Source organism: Trichosurus vulpecula, chromosome 5, assembly GCF_011100635.1.
Source record: "Trichosurus vulpecula isolate mTriVul1 chromosome 5, mTriVul1.pri, whole genome shotgun sequence".
NCBI classification, from domain to species: domain Eukaryota; kingdom Metazoa; phylum Chordata; class Mammalia; order Diprotodontia; family Phalangeridae; genus Trichosurus; species Trichosurus vulpecula.
This window is the reverse complement of record NC_050577.1, coordinates 51,998,217-52,023,115: the sequence shown is the minus strand read 5'-3', so window position 1 is coordinate 52,023,115 and position 24,899 is coordinate 51,998,217. Positions and strand designations below refer to the sequence as shown.

General features: G+C 38.5%; 2 protein-coding genes across 2 annotated transcripts in view; one reads left to right on the top strand and one right to left on the bottom strand.

The window, feature by feature from the left end:
- ZNF804B (zinc finger protein 804B) overlaps window positions 1-24,899 on the top strand; it is a 594,276-nt gene that overhangs the window by 292,487 nt on the left and 276,890 nt on the right. The gene's annotated exons all lie outside the window — the stretch shown is intronic.
- On the bottom strand, window positions 17,652-20,304 carry LOC118850682 (serine/threonine-protein phosphatase 6 regulatory subunit 3-like). Its single transcript, XM_036760258.1, is given in 4 exon segments — window positions 17,652-19,546; window positions 19,549-19,745; window positions 19,747-20,039; window positions 20,041-20,304. Coding segments are annotated over 4 exon segments (2,598 nt in total). The 5' UTR covers window positions 20,254-20,304.

Below are 24,899 nucleotides of genomic sequence, written 5' to 3'. Positions count from 1 at the left end.
AAGGAAACAGGTTCAGAGAGATTAAATTGCTGCCCAAGGGACCCCACTGCTCAGCGGCGGAACTTCATCAGGTCCTCTAACTGCCTCTAGGGTTCTTTGCCTTAAAGCAGTGGTGTCACAGTCACATAGGAAAGAGCTCACTAAATTCTATATAAGGATGCTTATGGGACCACATATTGACTTAGAAAACCACATGGTAACATTACCTATGTTCTATTGTATTTTAATTTTGTTAACTATTTCCCACTTACATTTTAATTTGGTTGATCCATTTGGGAGTATGGAAGCCAGCTAGCAACCTATTCGGCATCTCTGTTTTTAAAGCATGTTGCTCAAACTTCATGTTTAGTGCTGGTATTCTTGAACACCATATCAATTTGTTGGCATATATTGCTTAACTTTTCTGGGCTCACAATGTACCATTGGACAGTTTGTAATATAATAACTGAGACCAGTTGATAAACAGAAAACGTTAGGGGGGTATTTCACAAAGGAGGAAAGTATCTTTAGCCTGTGTGAGGAGCCACTTTCAATTAATCAGAAGATATCAGAGTTGGAAGGCACTGTAATGACCACCTAGGCCAACCTGCTCATTTTAGAAAAGAGAAAACCAGTTCACATCAAGATCAGGTGACTGGCCCAAGGTCAGACTTGATTAATGTTGGAAGCAACAGTGGAATCTAGGTCTTCTAATTACTAGTCTGGTGTTTCCTCACCTACGTGTATCATCCTACTGGTCCTCTCATCTTTGCTCTCACTGATTTCATAAAATCATAGCATCAATTTAGAACTGAAATAAACCTCAGAGGCCATCTACCTCAGAGGCCATCTACTTCAGAGGTGCACCCTGCAGGCCACATTTGGTCCACAGTCAAACCAGATTAATATGCAATTAGCAAAATTAATATATATATTAAATCATATGATATATAATAAGTCATGGAGCAGCTAGGTGGTGCAGTGGCTAGAGCACTAGGTCTGGAGTCAGTAAGATCTAGGTTCAAATGTGACCTCAGACACCTACTAGCTGTGTGACCCTGGGCAAGTCATTTAACCCTGTTTGTCTCAGGTTCCTCAAAATGAGCTGGGGAAGGAAATGGCAAACCACTCCAGTATCTCTGCCAAGCAAACCCCAAATGGAGTCACAAAAAGTTGAAAACAACTACACAGCAACAATGATAGATCGTAGATAATATTACATTTTAAATTGAAATCGCTATGCAGCAGCCCATAGGGGATCTCTATGTAAGATTTGGTAGCTCTGTTTCTGTTTGGGTTTGACACCATTGATCTAGTCCAACCCTCTCATTTTACAGATAAAGAAACTGAGGCTTAGAGGAGTTAGGTGATTCGGCCAAGATCGCATGAGTAATGAGTGATGGAGTCAGGATTTGAACCCAGGTTTTCTTTATCCAAATCAAACATTCATTTCACTGTACCTCAGTTCATCCCCTTAACCACACCTTGATTTACTGGGGGCAGTGGTAATCATAGATTCCTTAGAAGAGCTCTTGTCCAACCCTTATTGAAAACAGGAATCCAGTCAACATAAATCCCAAAGTGGTCACTGAACCGCTATTGGAATATCTCCAAGTACTGGGAGCTCATTACCTTTTAAGGGGTTGATGACAAGAGGGGCCATCCTACTTTCACATGGCTAAAGTCATCAGGTCTTCTTATCAATAGGATGAAGACTTGCCATCTTAGAGGGAAAACTAGTTAAGGAACTACTTATTATATTGGTAGTAGTTATCAAACAGCAGACCCCATAGCTAGCCAACATGTTCCTCATGACCCCAACCCCTTCAGCCCCCATGTAACCATTTCACGAAAGGTATTTTAACATAATTTAAAATTTATTTTTAAAATGAACAGTTGCCTGACAATATATGAAGTTCAGCTTGTACAGTATGGTACTGAAACTTCCTCCTTTGCCATCTAAACACAAAAGGGGGAATTTAGAAATAAAATGCTAGAAACTTTATGATCAAGAGAAAATAGACAGCATGTTGGTACCTTCTGGCTGCAGATTTTAAGGGATAATTGTGAAAAAAAGGATTGATGCAAAAATCAAAAGGAGTCAATGCAAATTATAAAACCCATAAATAAAAGTTTAATCATCTTTAATGAAAACACCTAGCGCACTAAAACTCCATTTATTTGTAGATTCCCTTCTGAATTTGGCCCTTCTTTGCTTCCTTTATATTTCCATTTGCTTTATCCAGTGCTTTGTGAACCTTGGGCCTCCATGAATAATTTAGTCACTATTACATGAAGTGTGATCTTGAAATTGAGGGGGCTCATGCAGAGTACTTGGATTATTCATGTCAGGAGTGTGAGTCTATATTATGGAATTGATTTAAATAGCTTCTGCAATTTTTCTTTTTCTTTTTTTGCAAGATTGTTGTGTATTATGTTAGTCTATAATTGTGTTATTCATTGGAATGAATTGTATAATCATAGAGTGATGATGGCATGCAGGTAACCATGACGACTACTATTGTTTCATTCATTTGCTTTTTTATGCAGCTGGGAATATTTTTAGTGTTCCTATTATTTGGTGGTTTTTTAATAAAGCATCTAAAATATAAGTCTTTTTCAAGGGGTAACTTTGCATAATTTTGTAGTGTTGTTTCCATTTCAAATGCTTAAGTCTAGAATGCCAAATAGGAGACTTGAATTTTTTTGGTCCAGGGAAAAATATTCCCTGTCATTGGTCCAATCATCCTCCTAGTTGTTCCAGGACTTTGGGGTTCTTCCTCTTCTTTATCCTTAAAGTTCCCTTACTTGTCTAAGTCTTAGCAAATATTTTCCTCCTAAGTATTTCTTATTTCTTGCCCTTTGGTTCTCTTTCCAAAGAAAGTGTAGGATCATCAACATAGCTATTGCAAATATATCATTTCTTGCTTTTGCCAGATATAGAGTTGAAAAGGATATCGAAGGCCATCTAGCCCAAATCGTTCATTTTTCCAGATAAGAAAACTAAAGCCTGTGGAGGTCAAGTGACCTGCCTGAGGTCACAGTGGTAGGAACCATCAAAGGTGGGGTTTAAACCTGTGTCCCCTGACTTCAGAAGCAGTGCTCATTCCAGTTTACTAGGGGGTCAGTGTGGTATAGTGAGAAAGGTATAGTATTTGGAGTCAGAGGACCTGGGTTCAAAATTCTAGCTTTCTCACTTGGACCCTGGGCAACTTATTACATCCTCTATGGGACTCAGTTTCATAATCTGAAAAATGAGGGAGTTGGACTAGATGGTTTATGATTTCCTTTCATTCTAAGTCTATCTACTCTGCTATAACTTAGCACCCCTTTCCACCAATTCATTATGCTTTTTACTGCTAGAAGAGTTTTCCTCAACAATCCTATTATCTTTTACCCTCCTGGTCAAACACTCTGTTATGGCTAATGTAAATTTCCTATATCCAATGGACAGTCCCATCTCACCTAGCTCCTTCCTATCACTCTCTGCTGTTGATTCTCAGCTCCACCAAAATCAAACAAAGACTTTCTAAAGCAGTTAATGCCAAGCAGGGGAGATGGAAATCCAAACAAGCAGAAAGACAGTCCTGGTTTTCAAGGAATTTACATTCTAATGGGGGAGGACAACACTTCAAAGAGATCTGAAAAGCTGTGGAGGCAGGAAGAGGATGTTCTTGAATGTGAGCATGGTATTCAGGTCTAGAGATTCAGGAGCATAGCCTGGAGAGGAATGAAGGATGACAGGTAGCGCCGGGGCACATCTTCAAAATGGTATTTCTGGCTCAGCAGTGAGGAATGGGGAGTCTAGAAGAGTAAAGGCCAGCCTGCTCTTGGGTGGGAAGGCTTCAGGACTAAGAGATGTTCCCAGGTGAGAAGGCCACAGCTGATGAGAGAAGTTCCAAGGTCAGAGGTCACCTGAGGTATGGTGGTAAGTCCAGAGTCAGAAGATCCAGGAGAGGAATTTAATTTTCTTTGTAACAGTTTGTGGTCTTCTACTCCTATGGCCAAAACTACCCTCTGCATCTTTCCTGAATCTATATCCCTCCATTCTTTGAACATCCACTTCAGAATGTACTTCCATGTGGCTGCTATCTCTGACTCATTTAGTCTCATTCCCCTTAATCCTCTGTTTTTGTTCCCTCTGAATTCATGTATTCTCTTACTGTTATATCAATTTGCTATTTTTCATAAACAAGGTCATCTTTTTTTTAACATATATTTTCTGGGTAGCACTACTTAAGCCATAAGCTTTGTTTTTAATTTTGGATGTTTCTGTCTTAAAGTGTTCTGTGTCCAGTGGCCACTTTGCAAACATCAATTGACTGCTTCTTAACCAATTAGAAATCAGAGGCATAATGACTTTACCAGATTTGAATGACAAATGGTTCAGCTCATGTATTACACCTGGGGACACCTCCTCTGATTAATCTTATGGATGTGTTCTGCTGCTATCAAGTTTCCTTCCTTTTTTCCTATATTGAAAATGTTTCTCGTAGTAGATATTAGTCTCTTCCCTAGTGCCTTCCCTTGAACTTAGACTCAAAAGCAGTCATAGGATCAGAGAATCTCAGTATTGAGGTCATAGAATATCATTACTGAAGAAATCTTAAAGGTCCTCTAGTACAATCCCTCCCCAAATTGAATTCTTTTTATAACATCCCTAATAAAAGGTCATCCAGTTTCTACTTGAAGCCTTTTTGGCATCTAGGAACCAGGTGTAGCGGATAGAACTTGAAGGGCCTGGAGTAAGGAGGATCTGAGTTCAAATCCAGCCTCAGATACTTGCTAACTCTGTGACCCCAGGCAGGTCACCTAACCTCTGTTTGTCTCACTTTCCTCAAGTGTTAAAATGGGAATAACAAAAGCACTTATCTCCCAGGGTTGTTGTGAGGATCAAAAAAGATAATATTTGTAAAAAAAGCACTCAGCACAATCCTTAGCACCTAGTGGCTGTTATATAGATGCTGATTCCCTTCCCTTCTGAGAATGAGTAATCCAGTAAATCCTTTATCTTTAAAATGTTTATGTCTGTATCTATGATTTCTTTGATTGAAAAACTCTCCCCTTAATGAAAATCTGTAATCAAAACAGGTTTTATGGAATTAGATTGGGCAGTTTGAGGTTAAATAACTGACTTCCCCATGACTGTACATCTAGTATATATCAGAGTCAAGAAGATTCCAGGTTTTCATAGTTCCAAGGTTAGCATTCTATTCACTAGATAAAACTGCCTTTTCTTCTCCTCTTTCGCTGAGCAGAAAGTTCTCTTTCTACCTTCCACCAGTCAGAGTTCTTCTCTACCACACTAAAACATGGAACCTTGATCCTTCTTTCACTTGACGAACCTTCAGATATTCGAAAATGGCTGTGATATGTCTTCTAAATCTCCCTTCCCTAGGCTAAACATCCCCATTTCCCTCCATTGGTACTTGCATAATGCTATCCTGGTTGTTCCCTTTTGACTGTGCATTACCTTCTTAATGTTTCTTCTAAAATATGGTGCCATGAAGTAGACACAGTACTCCAGATGGGATCTGAAGAAAATAAGGTCCGACGGAACTATTATCTTCCTTGTGGTAGGAGGTTTTCGGTGTGGATCCAAAATTATTGTCACATCCCAAAGGCCATAAACCATGGAGATTTCCTTTCTCTCTTTCCTTCTCAAGTACTGGTCCTCAGTCTTTGTTCTACTTAACAGTCACCACAGTCAACAAGCTTGTGGTTGAGCTACTGTCATTAAGTCTTTCTGCTTATAAAGAATTCTTCTCAGAAGGATTCCACTTGTGTCTTCTGGACATGTCATCTAAACTATAGGTAGGACAGCTCAAAAGTTTTTTTTTTTGGTAATCCTACCCCCCCCTTCATATATGCACACACATTCAATCTATAGTCTTCAAATGACTCGGTTTGATTTGGGTGTGGGGGAGATAGTGAAATCTTTAAAAAAAATTTCCATTCTAATCATTTGATATAAAATACCTACGTTTAAGACTGAATGAGATGGAATAGACCATTAAGGCTCTGCCCTCTTAAAGTGTATATTTCAAGTTAATAAAAAAATTGATAACAGTCTTAGAATTATAGAGGCAAAAATGTTCGAACTTGAAGGTTACTTAGAGGTCATCTAGTCCAACCCTTTCATTTATGAGAGACTGAAATAGTGGCCTGCAGAGAGGAGATGACTTCCTCAAAGCTCTGCACAAGAATTTCTTTCTAAGAATCCTGTTAATTAAAAACAAAGAATAGAAGTAAAATCAAACCCAAAAGCATTTATTGAATCTTACTACGTGTCAAGCAGCCTTCTGAGCTCTGAAGACAGATATTCACAGAAAGAAACAAAGACAGTCCTTACCCTCCAGGAATTTATACCATGGGTATAAGGGCTGTTGGGGAAAAACCAAAACAAACAAACAAAAACAAAGGACAGAGGAGACTTTGGCAATTCATATTGCTGGGCTTTATCTTGGGGTGTAGCAGCTCATCACCCCTTTCCCTTACCTCTCATTGGCTCTCTACCCACTCCACATCAGAGCCAGCTGAAGAAAACTCAAGTTGGGGGTGCAAATCAGAGAATAGAGGGAGGAAATTCAGTATTAACAGCAGCATACGGAGGAGGTTCTCCCTGGGGCCTGCTTCTCATCTTTAGTACTCTTCATGTTTTCCTCTTTACTAAAACATCTTCATCCTTACCAGGTTGCTTTGGGCTTTGCGAAGCAGACCACCTGACATTAGGCTCTTTGGATACCTCCACCTTTACTTTAATATATCAATCCTGTCTTTTCCCCTTTTTATCCTTCTAGTTTCAGAGGGAGAGATTTCTCTTCTCCTCTCTAAAGGTAACATTTCCACCTATACTCTGGACCTCTTCCCTTTCCCACCTCCTCCTGAATTTTGATTCAATGATTAACTATTTCCACTCTAATCCTTTTGATATTTTGCTTTCCATCAACCTCGTTCCTTCAGTTTTCAAACACGTTCTGGTCTTCTTAGTCATGAGAGAAAAGAAGACTATCAAAATCCCTTTCTTGATCCTGCTCAACTTAGTTAACATTTAATCTCTTTCTTCAGTCAATAACAAACTCTTCTAAGGATCATCAGGATACATAGCCAGAAGAAACCTTATGGATCATCCAGTCCAACCCCTTCATTATACATATTAGGGAAATAAGTTGCTAGAAGTTGAAAGATTTGTCCAAAGAAACAAAGGCAGTAAGTAGAAGATCATGGATTTAAACTCTGGACCTCAAATGCCAAATCTGGCATTTCTACAGCACTATGCTGCCTTTTAGGGTATAATACATGCTACCTCCACTTCCTATCCATAAATTGCCCTCTTAACCCTTGATATCTGATTTTTGCCCCAAGCACTTTAATAATATTTCTCTGATCTTTGAGGGTAGAGGGGATGTTTTTACTTTGCTTTTAACCTTAGTACTTATCACTGTGCCTGGTGCACAGTAGTTGTTCAGTCATTTTTCAGCCATATCCAACTCTTCTTGACCCCATTTGGGGTTTCTTGACGGAGATACTAGAGAGGTTGCCACTTCCTTCTCCTGCTCATTTTGCAGATGAACAAACTGAGGCAAACAGGGTTAAGTGACTTGCTCAGGGTCACACAGCCAATAAGTGTCTGAGATCAGATTTGAAGTCAAGAAGAAGAGTCTGGAACTAAAGGGCACACGTTCAAATCATAGCTCTACCTTTTATTTGGGTGATTGAGAAAAAAATTATTTAATTATCTGGGCCTTTGTTGTTTCATTTATAGAATGAGGAGACTAGACTGGATGATCTTTGAGGTCCTTTTCAGCTCTAAATCTATGATCTTCTCTAGGTTTCAGTTTCTTCAAATGCAAAAATTGAGGGGAATGGAGGAGGTCATAACCTGGAGTCTATGAAGTTGTTTTAAAAAACAAAAATGAATAGCTTTTGTTCCATGACACAAAAAATACTAAGAGCCTCTGGACCATGTGTTCTTTATGGTCATTCTATCTCTTGCACTTCTTTACCATTTACAGCACCCGTTCACATAGTTTGGTACCCCCTAAGCTCTCGTCAGTACTGTGAATGGGTAGTCTTCACTGGAAATAAACAAATGAAAGATAGATTTAAACTGAAGATATTAATTTAGAGCATTCAACTGTTAAGGCTGTAACCCTGTACTTGCTCTCTTTCGCAGGACCAGGAGTCCATCTGTCCTTCCTTCCTTCCTTTCTCTTCTTTCCTTCCTTTCTCTTCTTTCTTTCCTTCCTCCCTTTCTTTCATTTGCTTTGAGGCAGGCTGGTCTTAGAGAAGGAAATGTCAAACCACTCTAGTATCTTTCCTAAGAAAACTCCACGTGGGGTTACAAAAAGTCAGACACGTCTAAAATGACTTGACTACAACAACAATACACTGGTCTGGAATTGGAATTAGGAAGGCTTGTGACATTTATAAACCATTTAATCATGAGTAAGTCACTTAATACCTGCAAGCCTCAGTTTCCGTGTCTGCAATATGAGTCTGGAGATATGCATGCTAAGTACCTCTTCTGTTGGTTGTAAGATTTAAATGAGATAGCATGATGTATATCAAGTGCATGGCATACTTGGAGTGCTGTGTAAATGCCAGCTACCATTAGAGATTTTGAGTATAGGTAGCATGAGAACTGCTGAATAAAGACAAGGATCCTGAGAGTAAACATAGAAAGCACATTTGAAAACCAAGGTCGGGATCACCTTCAGTGCCTGTTACAGGTTCCCTGCCCTCTGAATAAGCATCACCCCATTTCCCCTGAAAGTTTCATCTCTGGAGAATCTCTTGCTTTTCTTTCTGTCCATGGCAACTTCAGGAAAACAATTATTTTCCTAAAGCAATACTTTCTTGCCCAGCAAGAGCTGCCAAGGTATATTATAAAGCCAGTGCTTTTTTTTAAAGGGCTGTCTGCTTGTTGTGCTATTAAGGGTTTGCAATTGTTACCTGCTTTAGACAAGAGCAGTTGAATATGCTTTTGAGGTCATATAGAATTGATTGTCACCTTAACCCAGTTTGGGGAAATGGATAGTGGTATTTATAAACACATTTGATTTCAGTGGCTATGACAACTTCCTCATAAGAGCCACGCAACAAAAAGTTATTAATTTTTGTTTATCATTTATTTTGTGATTAATTAACAGTATCTTAAATTAATTAATTCATTAATGAAATGTGAAAAGAATGCTCCTTCATTGTGTTCTATAATAGATCTAGTAGACCAGTAGTCTCAAACTCAGACAGAAACAGTAGTACCTCAAACACATAGAAGAATCCCTGAGGGCTGTCTCAATTACATTTTAATGCACGCAGGAATGTGATTACTAAATTACCTGAGGGTAGAGTACTGGACTCCTCTGTACTAGACTATAATCCACATGAGGACAGAAATTATATTTATTTTCCTATGTCCCTCAGTGCCTAGTGCAGTGTTCTTTATGCCTTAAGAATGTTGACTGGATTACTGAGTTGAAAGGAAAAGAATTCAAACAAGAATTTTTATTGGGACCTGATATGCTTATTTTTAGCACTATTGCCAAGAAATATGTGCTTTTATCAGAGAATAGCAGTTTTAAGTTAGCTGTACTCATGAGTTCAATTAAAAAGTCAAGAGTCTTTGGGGAATTAGAAGGTTACTGCTCCCTGGAGAAAGATTAGTAACCAGTGAACAGCTTTCCTTTATAGATGAGTTTCAAACTGAGACATCAATTTTGTCAGAAATACTGCTATTTTCCTTATGGCCATGGTTCAATTGTATGGTCACATGTATTTGAAGAACCAGCTTTACATATAAAATGTTTTCTCTCCTGATCTCAGGTGACAATGTAGATGTTTTTACTTTTCTGTTTCTGCTTTGAGATTTAGTTTTTATAATTTTCCCTTGAGGTTTCATATTGTTTATTGAATATTTTTCATATTTTCTACCCTTGCAAACATATTTGAAGTGAGATATGGCTCTTTAGCCATAAAGGGGCAGCTAGGTGGTGCAATGGATAGAGTATAGGGCCTGGAGTCAAGAAAGATCATCTTTATGAGTTGGAATCTGGCCTCAGACACTTACTAGCTGTGTGACCTTGGGGGAATCACTTAACTCTGCCTCAGTTTCATCATCTGCAATATGAGCTAGAGAAGGAAATGGCAAACTACTCCAATATCTCTGCCAAGAAAACCCCAAATGTAGTTACAAAGAGCTGGACCTGACTAAAGTGACTGAACAAAAAAAAAAATGGCTTTTTTAATCAGATCATTTCCACCTTTGTTTTCCCTGGAAGTTATGCATATTTGTTTCATGTTGTCTCTAACTTCTTAGAGGAAAACAAAATAATACCCTTGTTGTATAAAAGACAACAAAAATCATAGCATGTTGGCAAATTGAGTATCACCTCTTTCCAATCTGATAATACCCTCTCCTCCAATCATTTTATATCAAGTCAAATAAAATTATTATGTTTAGCCCTTGGAAAGTCACTTAGAGAGGCCATATGGTACAGTGGATAGAGTACTGTGCTTAATGTCAGCAAAACCTGGATTCAGATCCTGCCTAAGGCACATGCTCACTAGCTGTGAGTGCTTGAGAAAGTCACTTAACCTTTAACCTCAGGTTTCTCATCTCTGAAACGGGAGATGATAATAACATTTCATTCACAGAACTATCATGAGTGTCAAATGAGATAATGTACATAGATCACTCTGTATAAATGTAAAGCCTTACATATAAAGTCAAGCTATTATTTTAATTTTATTATTTGTTATTTCTGAGATTGTTTCCTTATCTACAAAACGGGGAGAATAATAGTACCTTTGTAATAGGGTTGTTGTGAAGCTCAAATGAAGTACAGTGTGTCGAGTACATACAAAACCTTAATTCTTTAGAAAAATGCCCACTCTTGTTTACTTCTCTGAGCCTCAGTTTCTCCATCTGTAAAATCAGTATTAAATATTTACACTCCTTACCTCACCAGGGAGGGCTGTGCTCTATGAACACTCAAGAGCTGTGCTGTGGGAATTGTTAATACTATTTATTCATCAAGCGTTTGTTGAGGATCTAGTATGTAATTATCACTATGCTAAGCTCTACTGCTCCTCAGTTCCCCAGACAAAATAAATATAAATATGTCCACTGCAAAAATATTCAGGGCTTCTCTATGGATTCGCACGTGGTTTCATGTGAGAATCCTGCAAAAGGGGAGGGAGCATACATTAAAGTTCCTTTAGACCCACTGAGCCTTTCATAAGCCCCATGCTCAATATCAGTTCAGCCAACCCCTCCTTGGAAGCTCTGGGTATATGGTTCAGTGTAATTTCCTTAGTGATATGATAGCCCCATTCCTGCTACCCTTGTCCTCTCTCACTTCCCCCCTTGGAATAGGAAAGTTTTGTCTCAGAATAAAGTGTAAAAAATACCAGGGCTCATGTCGACCTCAGATTCCCAGCCAGACTGTGGCCAGTCACCCAGCCACACTGACAATGTGTGGAGCTAGACTTCAGCCCTCCCTTTGTGGTCTTCTCATCACCATCCAATGCTGGACTCTTTATAGACTTCAAATGATCCATTCAGAACAGTGAGTTATTTGATAGCCGCAGCTGTGGGTTTTGTGAGGTTCTCTTCTAATAACAGAGCGTTGACTAGACAAGCTACTGCCTCGACCTGGTGAAACCTAGCCATGAGTAACCTTTCATCTGTCTGAAGAGCGACATGCACATTGTTTTTCCTCCTGACAGTGTCAACCCCATACTTTCCTTTCCAATCTCAGATAACTGTTTATTTTTCCAGCTAATACATAGAGGACAGAGAGCAGAATATTTCATTGCTTTGCTCTTGCCAGTGGATGATTGTAGAGATTTCTTTTTTTTCTTCTGCTGCTGTAATAATCTCAGCCTTTTCTTCTCACTGATAATCATCTGCCTCATTCCCAGTACATGCTGAGAAAACCAGTGTACAGAGTCAAGAGATACACATCCTTTACAAGCAGTTAACCAAAGCTCTAACATGGTCAAGGGCCTCATTTTTCTTTCCCAGATAATACCTGGACAGAATGGTTCTTCTTCACAGCAAGCCTGAAGTCTCCACATGACCTTTGCCACTTAACTTTTATATAACCAGTCCCACCACTGCAAACATCCTTATGCCTGCCATTAATCCAGCTTCAGAAGTTTGCTTCTCATCCTGGCTCCTTTAGGATTTCTGTTGTTGCCGTAATTGTAGTCATCATGAGCTATCCACTGTCCTAATCACATGGTTCATTATGAAGTACATATGGCCCTCGCTTCTCCATGTGGTGGTACCTCCATAACATTTCTTTCGGCCATCTTCTTCTCTCCAATCTGACATCTGCCACCAGAATTCAGGCGCTCATCAAATTTCACATGGACTCTGATAATATTCTCCTAATTAATTGCTCAGCTTCTAATCTAGGGGCTCTTTACCTTTTGTGTGTGTCGTGCACCCCTTTGAACAGTCTGGTTAAGTCTATTGACCTTTTCTTAGAATATTGTTTTAAAGCAAAATGAAACATATAGGATTATGAGGGAAACCAAGAACATTGAATTATAGTTATCATCTTTAAAAACATTCATGGATCCAAGGTTAAGAATCTCTGCCTCTTGTCTCTCTGTCCTCTCTAATCCTTCAATATAGTTACCATTCCTAAAACACATGTATAACCATAGCGTCACTTTCTCAAGAAGGTCCTGTGGGTCCTAGTTGCCTATAGGGTCAAATACAAATGCCTCTCCTGGACAAGTTGGTTGTAGTCTCACTTTGTGGTCATATCATCCATTGTTCCCCTGTACATACTAGTTGTGGGACTCAGTTTCCTCCTCTGTAAAATGAAATAATAATAGCACCTGTTTTTGAGAGTTGTTGTAATGAGATAATATTTGTAATGCACTTTGCAAACCTTAAAAAGTTAAATAAATGCTAGCTGTTATCATGAACATGAAGAGGATGGTGAGGGTGGTGATGATGGTGACCATGATCATGTTTACTATTTCTGAGTGCTAGGCTAAGCAAAAATGAAGGAAATAGTCAAAATAGTTCCTGCTTTCAAGAAGCTTACAAACTACTACAAAGACAAGATGTCCTCATATGGCTGTATACACAAGATTCCTATAAAGTAATGGTTATCTTCAAATACTTGAAAGTCTGTCATATAGAAGAAAGAATCATTTTATTTTATTCCAGGAGATAGAACCAGAACTATTCGGTAAACATTACACATAAATATAAACACTGATGTAAAAAATAACTTAAAGTCAAAGGAATGAGTAACTTTATGAGGCAGTGAGACCTGGAAATGGAAATATTCAATGCCAAAGGACTTTATATTGACTGTCTCCAGGCTCTTCAGGTCCCACATTCCATCCAGACTTCCTTCTCTGGGAATGAGGCAAGATTAAAAATCTACATCAAATTTATTCTTCACAATTACAATTTACCTTTCCTATGTTTTATTTCCATAGTATTCTGACTGTACTTAATGAAAAAAATATAAAATTAGTACATGAAATATGCATATATTTAAAGTAAAATATTTTGTTTATTGCTAATAGCACAAATTAATCATTTTTAGAGTATGGATGCTAAATATGTTGTCCTAATAGCAACTAGAAAAGTGCCAGTTCCCTTATAAAATTATGTTTCCTTTTGCTTTAAAACATTATTCTAAGAAACGGTCAATAGATTTTACCAGATTGCTCAGAGAGGTGCACAACATACACAAAAGATAAAAAGCCCGTAGACTTGAGGCAGAGAAACTAATTAGGGGAATATTATCAGAGTCCAAGTGAAATTAGAACACAGAGTGCCAGGCCTGGGGTCAGGAAGACTCATTTTCATGAGTTCAAATCCAGCCTCAGAGACTTAATAGCTGCGTGACCCTGGACAAGTCACTTAACCCTGTTTGCCTCATTTTCTTCATTTGTAAAATGAGCTGGAGAAGGAAATGGCAAACCATTCCAGCATCTCAGCCAAGAAAATCTCAAATGTGTCATGAAGAGTTTTGGACATGACTTCAAAATGATTGAACCATATTACTACTTCCTGGTAAAATGAATTTTATACAGTGAGAATTTTGTAGTTAATACTACAATTCAAAGATAAGAATCTATGAGTAAGAATGGCAGTGTGGGAAATATTTTTAGATTGATGGAGCCTTGTAGTATCCAAAACAAAAAGAAGAAAGGAATGATTCAATCAACAAGCATTTATTAAGTACCTACTATTTGTCAGGAGTTAAGTGTAGGTGCTACAAAGAGAAATTTTTAACAAACAGGACTTTCCTTCAATAATTTTATATCCAAATGAGGGAAATATCTAAATACCTAGGTATATAAAAAGATATACAGAGCAGATGGATAGTCATTTCTGAGGCGAAAGGGAAGGGGAAGACACTAGCAAATGACAGGCTGGTTGGTAGCCTCTTCCCTACTTGACTTGCATGCAGGTTTTTTCTCAGATATTACTAGATCTCTCGTTATTTATAGTCCTAAAAAATAAACCTTTCTTGAAACTTTGCATTCTTTTTTGACTGTCACAGAGTGGTATGTCGGAGATAAAATGATAACTTGGCCGTTAGTTGTGCTATACTTTATTCTCAACTCACCATGAATCGAATATGAGCTAATAGGACTTCAGAATGTTTTAAATCTGACAAACATCACAGAAAATTAAAATGAGATATCCAAGAGGAAAAAAAAGCATGTGTTCTTAAATGGAACAGAAAGGACCAGGTATGGAGAACATAAGTGAACCAAAGACCAGGAATTTTGCTCTTATTTACAAATAGAAGAAAAATTCCTATAGGAGAAATCAGAGTGGAAGGATGGCATGAAATCATTGCTTATCTTGGGAGCCTGGGAAGCTATGAGGTAATGAATATAATCATTCTATTAATATGTGCTTGAATTTTCATGACATTTTCAAATTTGATCCAAGGAAGAAGATACCAGCAAAAAAATGCCTTTGAAATTACTTACCAGATTTGTAAAGTTCATAATGAAAAGAAATAGCTTTAAAAGCCTCATTTTTTTAAATGAAAGGTTGCAGAAATTCACTATAATCCAAATTCAAGCTGAATTGTTCTAAGAAGGTACATTTTACAAGATAGAACAATATTCTGGGCTCTGCATTTCACTATATAATAGATACTGGCTTCCAAATGATAAGCTGGGTGTGGTACTGATCCTTCAGTTTCTTCACAGTTCATTACCTTTGAGGTTTCCTCTTTCCCTCTCCTTAAAAAAAGACTAATAGAAAGAGAAGAAGAATCAATGGATTGGATTCTTTATCTCTAAAGCTTTCAGGTCCCTCACTACCACTTCAATAATCTCAATCATGCAGATAGATCCTGTATATTCCTGACTAACCTGTGTGATTCTCACCCATGTCCTCCTACAAATTCACCCATCATGGTCCAACCAACATGGTGTTCTTAGTTTCTCTTCCCATCTCTTGCATTCCATTGTTATAATGAGCTAGGTACATAGTTAAAGGGGAAGAGAGGGATCGTATTGCCTTGTGGGAATTTCAGAATTCTTTTAATGACCTCAAGGTAGGGCTTGAAACAAGACTTTAACATTTTTGAAAAAGGAACTCCTGAGCAAGATTACTATATTTTTAAGAAACCAGTGTGGTAGAGGTGGAAAGTACAGGGTCTGGAGGCAGAGAATCTGGTTTCAAATCCTGCCTCTGATAATTACTGTCTTTGTGGCCTAGATCAAGACATTTTGCCACCCAGGGCCTCAGTTTCCTCATTTGCAAAATGAAACAGCTGTGCTAAATGGCGTCTTAGGTCCTAATTCTCTTAGATTCTAGTTCCCTTACATTCTAATCTCTGTTCTAATTTGCCCCTCCATTCAGTAATATAAGAGTTCTTAATCTTGTTAGGATTATGGACCTCTTTGATACAGTTGAAACATACTGACACCATCTCAAAATGATGTTTTAAATACATAAACTAAAATACATAATATCACAAAAGAAGTGAAGTGTATTGAAATATAATGACCAACATATTTTTTTAAGTTGATGGTCACAGGGATAAGAATCTCTATGGTAATATAACTTCTGTGATTACTAGGAGTTAATAGGACAAGAGTTTTGAATGTATAATCTGTTAGTAATTTTTTTGCCATTTGTGTCACATGAACCATGGTGATGGTATAGAAAGAAGTAGTTCATTATTTTTTTTAATTTTTTTTTCTGTTTGATTTTTTTTATTTCTGTATGTAATGTAATGTTTAGGCATGCTGCTTGGGAGGCTATTTCTAAAAAATCGTTGGCCATCATTCAGAGCATCCTTTTGGTTTTAAATACTGGTCAGGAAAAAACAAATGACATAAAAATAGGTGAAGAACTTTCTATTACAGAAATGAAAAATTGATTTGCATCTAAAAGTACAAGAGATAACGCTGAAGTGACCCCTTCACCAGGCGGACGATACAGCGACATGCAGCCCATCGCTTCTGCTGTTGGAGAAGGCGGGTAGGTTTTTATACTGACGTAGAAAAGTATAAATTACAATGAATTAGTATCCATAATCACTATATATACACAAACCAGGTCTAAAAAAATACACTGGCTTAGAATTTATGAGTGAAAACTTCACAAGGTACAGGAAAACAATTAACATGCTCAGGTGTCCAATTTTGATTTGTACTTTTAAAATGCTATGCCCAAAAAACGACCTCATGCTAATTCTATTAGCAGTGGGTGCACTGACTCCTGTGGCTTGCCTATTATGAGGAGCGTATTATAAATATGCAGATGGTTCTGAAATGTTCATTTGTAATGCTTGGTTAACAAGGTACAATTTGGTGAATGAACGGGTTAAAAGGCAGGTGAACTACCAAAAAGAAAAAGAACAAACCCCAACCCCAAATCACAAGCCACATCAACTCCAAATAACCTAGTGTTTCATCGGCGTGAGGAATCGTGGCAAGCAAACAAGACTGAACAGAACATATGGCTTTACAGTTACATCAATTTGTCAACTAAGTCATAGTAGTAAATACTTAAAATCTCTACCAAGAGACTTACATTTGGATCTGTTTAAAACAATACAGAAAACAGTTAACAATTAAAACTGGTTATAAAAAGAACACCCCAAATTTCTTATTGAAAATCACTTTTGAGAGTCAGAGCAACCAAAAGAACCCTTAGAGGGCATTTCAATCCTACAGGTTCTTGCCAACCTGGAAGAACAATGAGTTCAGAATCTTGTGCAAGGTGAAAAAATGTATGAAAATGGCCTAAAGACTTTGGTCACACTAACCGTCCAATAGTTATGTCTCCAATACAATGGATCTGTGTATTCACTTTTATAAAACTAATCTTACAGCCATTTGGACTCTAGTATTCCTACTATCATTACATGGGGGGCAAGGTCTTCTTCCACAGGCCACCCATGATTCATGACAATACAATATAAACATAGGCAAAAATGCTTGGTATTTGTCAATGTGCAAGAGTTTTACACTTCTGAATTTCTCTGTACAATGTCTTAAAATCTAGAATATAAACGTTGCTGGTCTTGATCCCTTGCTAAGTTAGTGCAGCAGTGACTGGCTTGGACAGGCTCTGGATGAAATCCTCAAGAAACACCATTTTTTAACCCATGGCTATCAGTCTGTAGACCTCAGTCAACAGCAGGAGACATTACATATCATACAGGGCCATTAACAGAGGTTTCTCCTAAAAGGCTTAGCTGATCAGTCATCTGCTCTGGGCTCAGGCCCACCGGCTGGGAAGCAGCAGGACTGGTGTAAGCACCTTCTGTCCTCTCCTCCACCACATATTTACAAGAAGCATCTTGAGAGGTAGACAATTTTCCTTCTTCACTTTTGAAGACGGCAGTTTCAGTTTTAGCATCTACCGTAAGGCTGAGCGTCTCCTTCATGCTGCCGTTCATCACTGTCTCAGTTACCTTGTCGGTATTTTCTATATCATCTTCTCCATCAGAAGTGCCTTCCATAGCAACACTACCTGGGCCCTCTGGTGGTGCCGTCAGTGAAACAGCACTGGTAGTTAACGGGTCCACCGGTTCAGTATTGGTTTCCATTTCCACTGGAGAATTACTCCTTAAAGAATCCTTTGTACTCAATGGGGATGTAAACTCAGAGAATGAAGCCCACCCAGTCTCTTTAGCTGGCATCGGTTCATCTGTGTTCCAAACATCAGACCCCACTGAATCAAGGCTGGCACCATGTGCCGTCTCCATGGGTACATCAAAGTTGGCTGACCAGTTAGGTGGTTCGTTCAGATCCACTTCCATCTTGTCCTCTGGGTTGGCATTGCTGGAGTCAAATAAATGGTGTTTTGCTCCGTCTTCTTCCTCAGAGTCTGTACTTTCTTCACTGTCTGTGTTCCCTGAACTCGATCATCGCTGGGATTCCAGAGTGAAGGCAATGTGCTTCTCTTCCCAGATATCTTCCTCATCAGAACCACCATCATCAAACTGGTGTATCCTTTCTTTACAGCATGCTTCAAACAAGGCAATATTTCCACTTTCATTTTTATTGAGGGTGAAGTTGATGTCTGACACCTGATCAAAAGAAACATTGCCAATATCATCTTGATCTGCAAACTTCTCATCATTGAAGCCAAACTGGTCAATAAAATTGGATGTCATTTGTTGCATTTGCTGTAAAGAAGAGTCCTGCGAGAAACCCGTTTCTTTAAAGTCAATTTCATCATCACTGGATGAATAAATATGGCAGGTTGTAACCAGGTCTACTGTGTTCCGTTTGTTCGTGTCCCCTAATGAGCTGGTACAGAAGGTCTCCCACCGTTCTCTGACATCGTCTGGAAGCTCTTTAATCAGCTGCTGCACAAGCGTACTGTTTGGCCCCTTGTCCATGCTGTGCACGACACAGTTCGCGATCCTCGTTAAGTGGCCCATGTAACCATGGCGTCTTCCTCCTTCGGCCTGTTTTTTCTCATTCATTTCCCAGGCTTCAAGTATTCGTTCCACTAATTGGCACTTAAGAAACAGGTGTCTCAGTAGAAGATTGTCACCAGTGGAATCCTGATCAGTAACAGTGCTGTTTTCTGGGCTTTCCAAAGGACTTGCAAGAATCAAGGCAATACAGATTTCTACTTGAGTATGTAAGAAGTTATTCCATGTATATGTGAAGAACATATCCAGTATCACGCCAATGCTGTTAAGTTCCATGAGGTCCATGTTGACACTGTTTGTGTTGGTGTATAGGAGGCTCGAGATCAGCCGGATGACATTCAATCAAGTGTTCCTGATGGGAGAGTCCAATACACCCCATGCGGTCTTCATAACACTTTTCTTGGGTGGCTCGAGCAGGAGTTCATGGAAGGCGGAGAGTCTTCCTCTTATGGCTTCTAAAACACTTTTGTTGACTGAGTATGCTGAGTGACTCATTCCTGGTGGGCAGATTTCTATGTGGCCTTCAAATGTGGGCCGTCTGGTCTCCAGCAAAGTCAGCAGTATCTGGATTGCACTGACGATCGCTGATTCATTTTTCTCCTTGTGAAAAATATTTGATAGAAGCTGTTCGATAATCTCTTGCTTTTCTAGAGTGGCGAGCAGGGGTCTGGTTCTGGACTGTTCTGGACTTGTAACATCTGGTCTCTGCTGAGGCGGATAATTTCGCAGAGGGACTGCGAGGCGTTAGAATGCCGGTCTTCTTCTTGAGATGGATGAACTATTCCCACGAGCCTCTGGATAATCTTCTCCTCGTTCAGCCAATTCAACACATCTTGCCTGGGCTGTGGAGGTTCAATACAGTAGCCTGAGCAATAAATCCATGATAGCAGAAGTTCCTATGTGTTTTATGATAAGGTCTACAAAATCATGCTTCTTCTTTAAGAAATCCACAATCTGTTCTGGTTTTCGGCTAATGAGAATACTTAGCACCTTGCTGAAGAAACTGGTGAGTAATGGGTTCAAAGGGGAATCATTCAGGAGGAAGCTATACAGTTTAGTTAGCAAAGATTCATCTTCTCCCAATCTATTGTTCATCTGAGAGATGTTGGAAGTGAGCAATTCACAAGCTATATTTGGGTACTTGTATCTGATTTTTTTCATCCATATCTTGAGGTGGTTCTTCTATAATGAATGAGACTAAATCTTCAAGACATTCTGCTTTTAACAGAAACTCAATAAGTTTGCGATTCTGAGCTTTACATTCTTGTGAAACATCTTCCTCATCCATTAATTCCTTTAATGTTACATCTTCTCTCTCTAGAAGTGTGTCTATGTGGGATGATGAGTGAAGATCAAATTTCCAAAACATGCTGGTCTTTCAAACCAAAGCTTAAAAAGTAAAAGAACGATGTTCTACTTTGTGGCTCCTTGACCATTACAGGGTATCCTGGGAACAGCAATCTGCCACTTTACTGCATTAGCAGCTTAGCAGGGGTGAAGACACAGGGACACAGGGCTCAACTTCCTTCATTGCAGAAGCAGGGACCTAGGGGTGCAGAATCAAGCAGGACTGGCCAAGGTGACCAAGGTGGACGCGGCAGGCAGAAGATCTCCTTTTCTCCTTCTTTAAGCTTGTTCAAAAGGATGGCTTGCCAGCCCCGCCGCTGGCTGCGCTCAGGTGCAAAGCGCCCTCCCTGATACCATCCGCCAAGCACCCAAAACGAAGTAGTTCATTATTGATGTTCAAAAAAGGTTCATGGGTCATTTTTGTGGTCAATTGCCAAAAAAAAATAGTCATCACTGAAAGAGAAAGAGTTAATTAAACTCTGTAGGCAGAGATGAATAAAGTGTAGGGAGCTGTCCAAATGGAGCATCCTGTTGAGATAAATCAATGTTTTTTATAAGAAAGAAAATGGAGGTGGTGGGGGGAATAAGGAGTTGGATTAAAAAAAATAGCATGTGGTTAAAGTGTTGTTTTTAGAGGTTTGGTTTTTTTTTTTGCTTTTTCCCCCTAGGCTAGCTTCTACAAAAGGTGGATTTTTTTTTTTAAAAGAGCAGCCTACTATGTGAAGGATGCTGGGATTGTTACCAAGTTATTAAATAAGATAGTCTCTGCTCTCATGAAACATACTAAAAGAATAGGTATATAGAAGGTTGCTTCACACCTCAGGAGAAGAGGTAGCCTCATGGGGGATCCATGGCTGACTTCCCTAAAGGCATTGGATTTGTTTGGTATCACTAGCTTTACCCTCTTTTTGGTTTCTGCTTGATATATTTCTATACTAGCTTTCTCTAGTGCAACCTGTTCAGTGGCTCCAAGGCAGACACAGCAATCTCTCTCTTCTTTGCTAAGTTTTCTTTGTGAAGAATGAATAATATATTAGCTAACTTTCTAGCCCTGATCACCTAAGACATATCTTTTGTTGAAATAAGCCCTAAGCTGCATGATATGGTAGGACTAAGCTTATCTTTTGCAACATTTCCAGGAAACTAATTTTTTCTTCACTTTAAGGGAAAAATAGTTTTCATTTCATAGTGATATAAATATTTCAAAGGACAAAAATGTTGTGGCTTCATATGTGGAAATGATGCCCTGAAAATTCTTTATAATACATTCCAGGGAACTGATTTTTTTTTTGAAAGTGACATAAGGGGAGTCTCAGACATAGGTAGGTTTTGACCAAGTTGTTCTCTCCCCAAAGGGAATTCTATGTGTAAGAAAATATTAAATAGAGATATAATTATATTATTCATATATATACACACACATATATATAAGAAGAGTGATACACATAGTTACAACAATAAAAGGAATAACTAGCAAGTATATATTGCTTTAAGATTTACAAATAGCTTTACATACATTATTTCATTTGATTTTTACAAAAATTATTCTGTGACAATTTTAAAAATTATCCTCATTTTACACATCAAGAAACTGAAGATGAGAGAGGTTAAGTAACTTGCCCAGGGTTAAAGAAGCAATAGATATCCAAGGCAAGATTCGAATTCAGATGTTCCTGACTCAAAGTCCAGTCTTCTATCCAGAATGCTCCGAGCTATATATAAGTGAATATACAAAGGATGTGTAATTTCATCAACATGATTGAGCTCCCATTGTGGAAATGTTTTTTTCTCCTACAAAACATACTGTACCATATCCAAGAATCTAACCTTTCCTTCTGAATGTGGAGTAGATGGATCTACCACGTACGACCCGTGTAACCTTGAACAGACCTGTAAATCCTAGGGAGTTGCCTGAGGCCAAAGAGATTATGTGACTTGCCTAGAAGCATGCACTCTAGTAAGTGTCATAACCAGGATTTGCATCTGACCCCTACCCTAGCGTTCTCTTCACCATGACATACCACCTCTATTCTATATAGCTATATTTATATTCATATATTAGTTGCTATTTCCTTTTCCATAACCCTTTGGTCAAAAAGAATAAAAAAATTGTCACTTCTGAATACCACTGAATCCCTTTCAGAACATGGCATTTACAAGGCAAAGTTGTGTGTACAAAGAAAGGTGAATTTATACCACTCTCAAGGGAAAGCCTTAATTACCTCACAAGCTTAAAATGTGAGAGTGAAAGTCAATTTATAAACTGAATGAACTGCAATGTAAGCAGGAGTTTCTAAGAAAGGCTAGGACTGAGAAATCAGGACACACCTGGAAATAGGAACAGTATTTCTCAACACCCTAGGAAATGATGTACTATGTTTGATTTCTTGTTTGAAATCACAATCTTAACACATACTTGTGAAAATCAATTTAAAATGTTTTATTTTGCCCAATGGGAGGAAAACAATTTTTTTTTCTGTGTAGGAATAAAATCATACAAGGATGAAGAAAAGACTCGTTGCTCCAGGGATCAAGGCAGTTTTAAGAGGGAGAAAGGGTTTGGAGGCTTATATTAGGAACTGAGGGCTCACAAATCTAGAGTAGAAGGAAACTTCAAAGGATGGGTCATCCAACAACCTCATTTTACACATGAGGAAACTGAGTCCCAGAGGGTTTAGGTAACTTTCCCAAGCTTACAAAGGTAGTGTGGAGAAGACAGGATTTGGTTTTATATTCTGTGATTCCTCATTGAGTAGGAACGTATCTCACCCTTTCCTCAGAGCTACCACCTTATTTTCTTTTCTTTTGCTATAGTTTTTTTCTTCAATCATATTATTATAAATATTAATCAGAATCAACTAGCATCCGAAACATTTTTACATCCATTTTAATGCAGCTTTATGACATTTTCACACAAGCTTCTAACTGGAAAGGGTTTATTGTCCCTTTCATTTATCCACATAAAAATAGAATTGGTGTTGCAAAAGATCTTAGGTCTTTGAGAAATCTTTTTTTTCCCTTTCATCTACTCATTCCTTTTTCATGAATAGTATTCATTGGGTATTATAGTGCTGAAGAAAGTCATCATCAGTGCCTTAACTAGGGTAGGACAGCTGAGGCTTCGCCTCAAGGTAGTAAATTTAGAAGATGCTAACAGCCCCTCTATGTAGGTGCTTTCTTTTTGTCTACCTTGCTACTGACCTTATCTAGCAGCCTTCTTGCTTCTATGTCCCATCCTGCCTCCAGCAATGACAGACTTGGGAGTCTGCTACAGGTCTCCTCTACCTTTGTCTTTCTTCTCTCTGCCCAACCTCACCTCTTGTAGTCCAATATATTTCTGTTCTCCCTCAACCTGCTGAGTCCATGCTTACTTCCCCACCCAGCCCTTACCCCTGGCAGTATAGCAGGTCGCAACCCCTTTATTTCTAATACCTGAGCAGTGCAGAAACTTTAGCGTTCCCAGGTACAAGCTTTTGCACCTTCTAGGTTATATCTCATCAAAGGTGAGCAATCCCATCCTGTAGTTCCACCTGAATATTTTTTTCTAGTTATGGCTATGAGCATGATATAGGTCCCCTTCTATGGAAGGAAAGAAGTTTATCCTTTAATTCATGTCACACAATATTTTATAATAACAATGATAAAGATGTGATGATAAATGATAATAATGACTAGCGTTGATATAGTACGTTAAGATGTGTGGAATGCCTTATATACATTGCCTCATTTGATCCTCACAATAGTCATGAGATATAGGTGTTATAAGTTTTTTTACTGATGAAGAAACTGAGGAAGACAACAATTACATTACTTGTCTGGGTTTAAACAGCTAGGTGGCTGAGTTTGGATTTGAACTTACATCTTCATTACCTCAGGGCCAGTATTCTATCTGCTGTGCCACCTGGATGCCTATCTTTCTTTAGTATTTTTGGATTTTCAAAATACTTTTATATAACTGATTTCATCTGCTACTACATGTGTGACCTTGTGTTTAAAATGAAGGGGTTGGACAAGAAAGCCTGAAAGGTTCCAACCAGCTTGAAAGCTATGATTCTCACAACTATCAGGTGAAGTGGATCATTCAAGTGTTATAGCTCTCCTTTCATGGATTAGAAAGCTTGCCTCTCTTGAAGGTGAAGTGACTGTCCAATGGCTGCCCAGCTACCAAGCAGCAGAAGTACAAGGCCAAACCCAGGTTTTCCTATATTCAATCCCATGATTTTCCATAACACACACACACACACATATGGTTTAAGGAATAGAGATAGAGACTGGACAGTGATTTATTAGTATAGAGGATGCTTTCTTTCAATGTAGACCAGGAGCATCTCTGAAATGAATAGGTGTAGAGAGTTCCCTAGACCACAGGTGCCAAACATGCCTGCCAATCTGCAACACTCCTGAGTGTGGCCCAACCAGATTAAAATGTAATTGGGCAATATTTAACAAAGTAAATAAAAATATAATTATATTATATATATATATTATATATATAATATATATTAACATATATAATGTTAATCTGCCATTTTCTAAGTTAATGTGCAGCCTACAAGGATCCTTATGTAAGGTTTAATGGCTCTCATTTCTATTTTCATTTTAACACCACTTACCTAAGTGACTTACCCAGGGTCAGACAGCCTTTGTGTCTCACAGGTAGGATTTGTA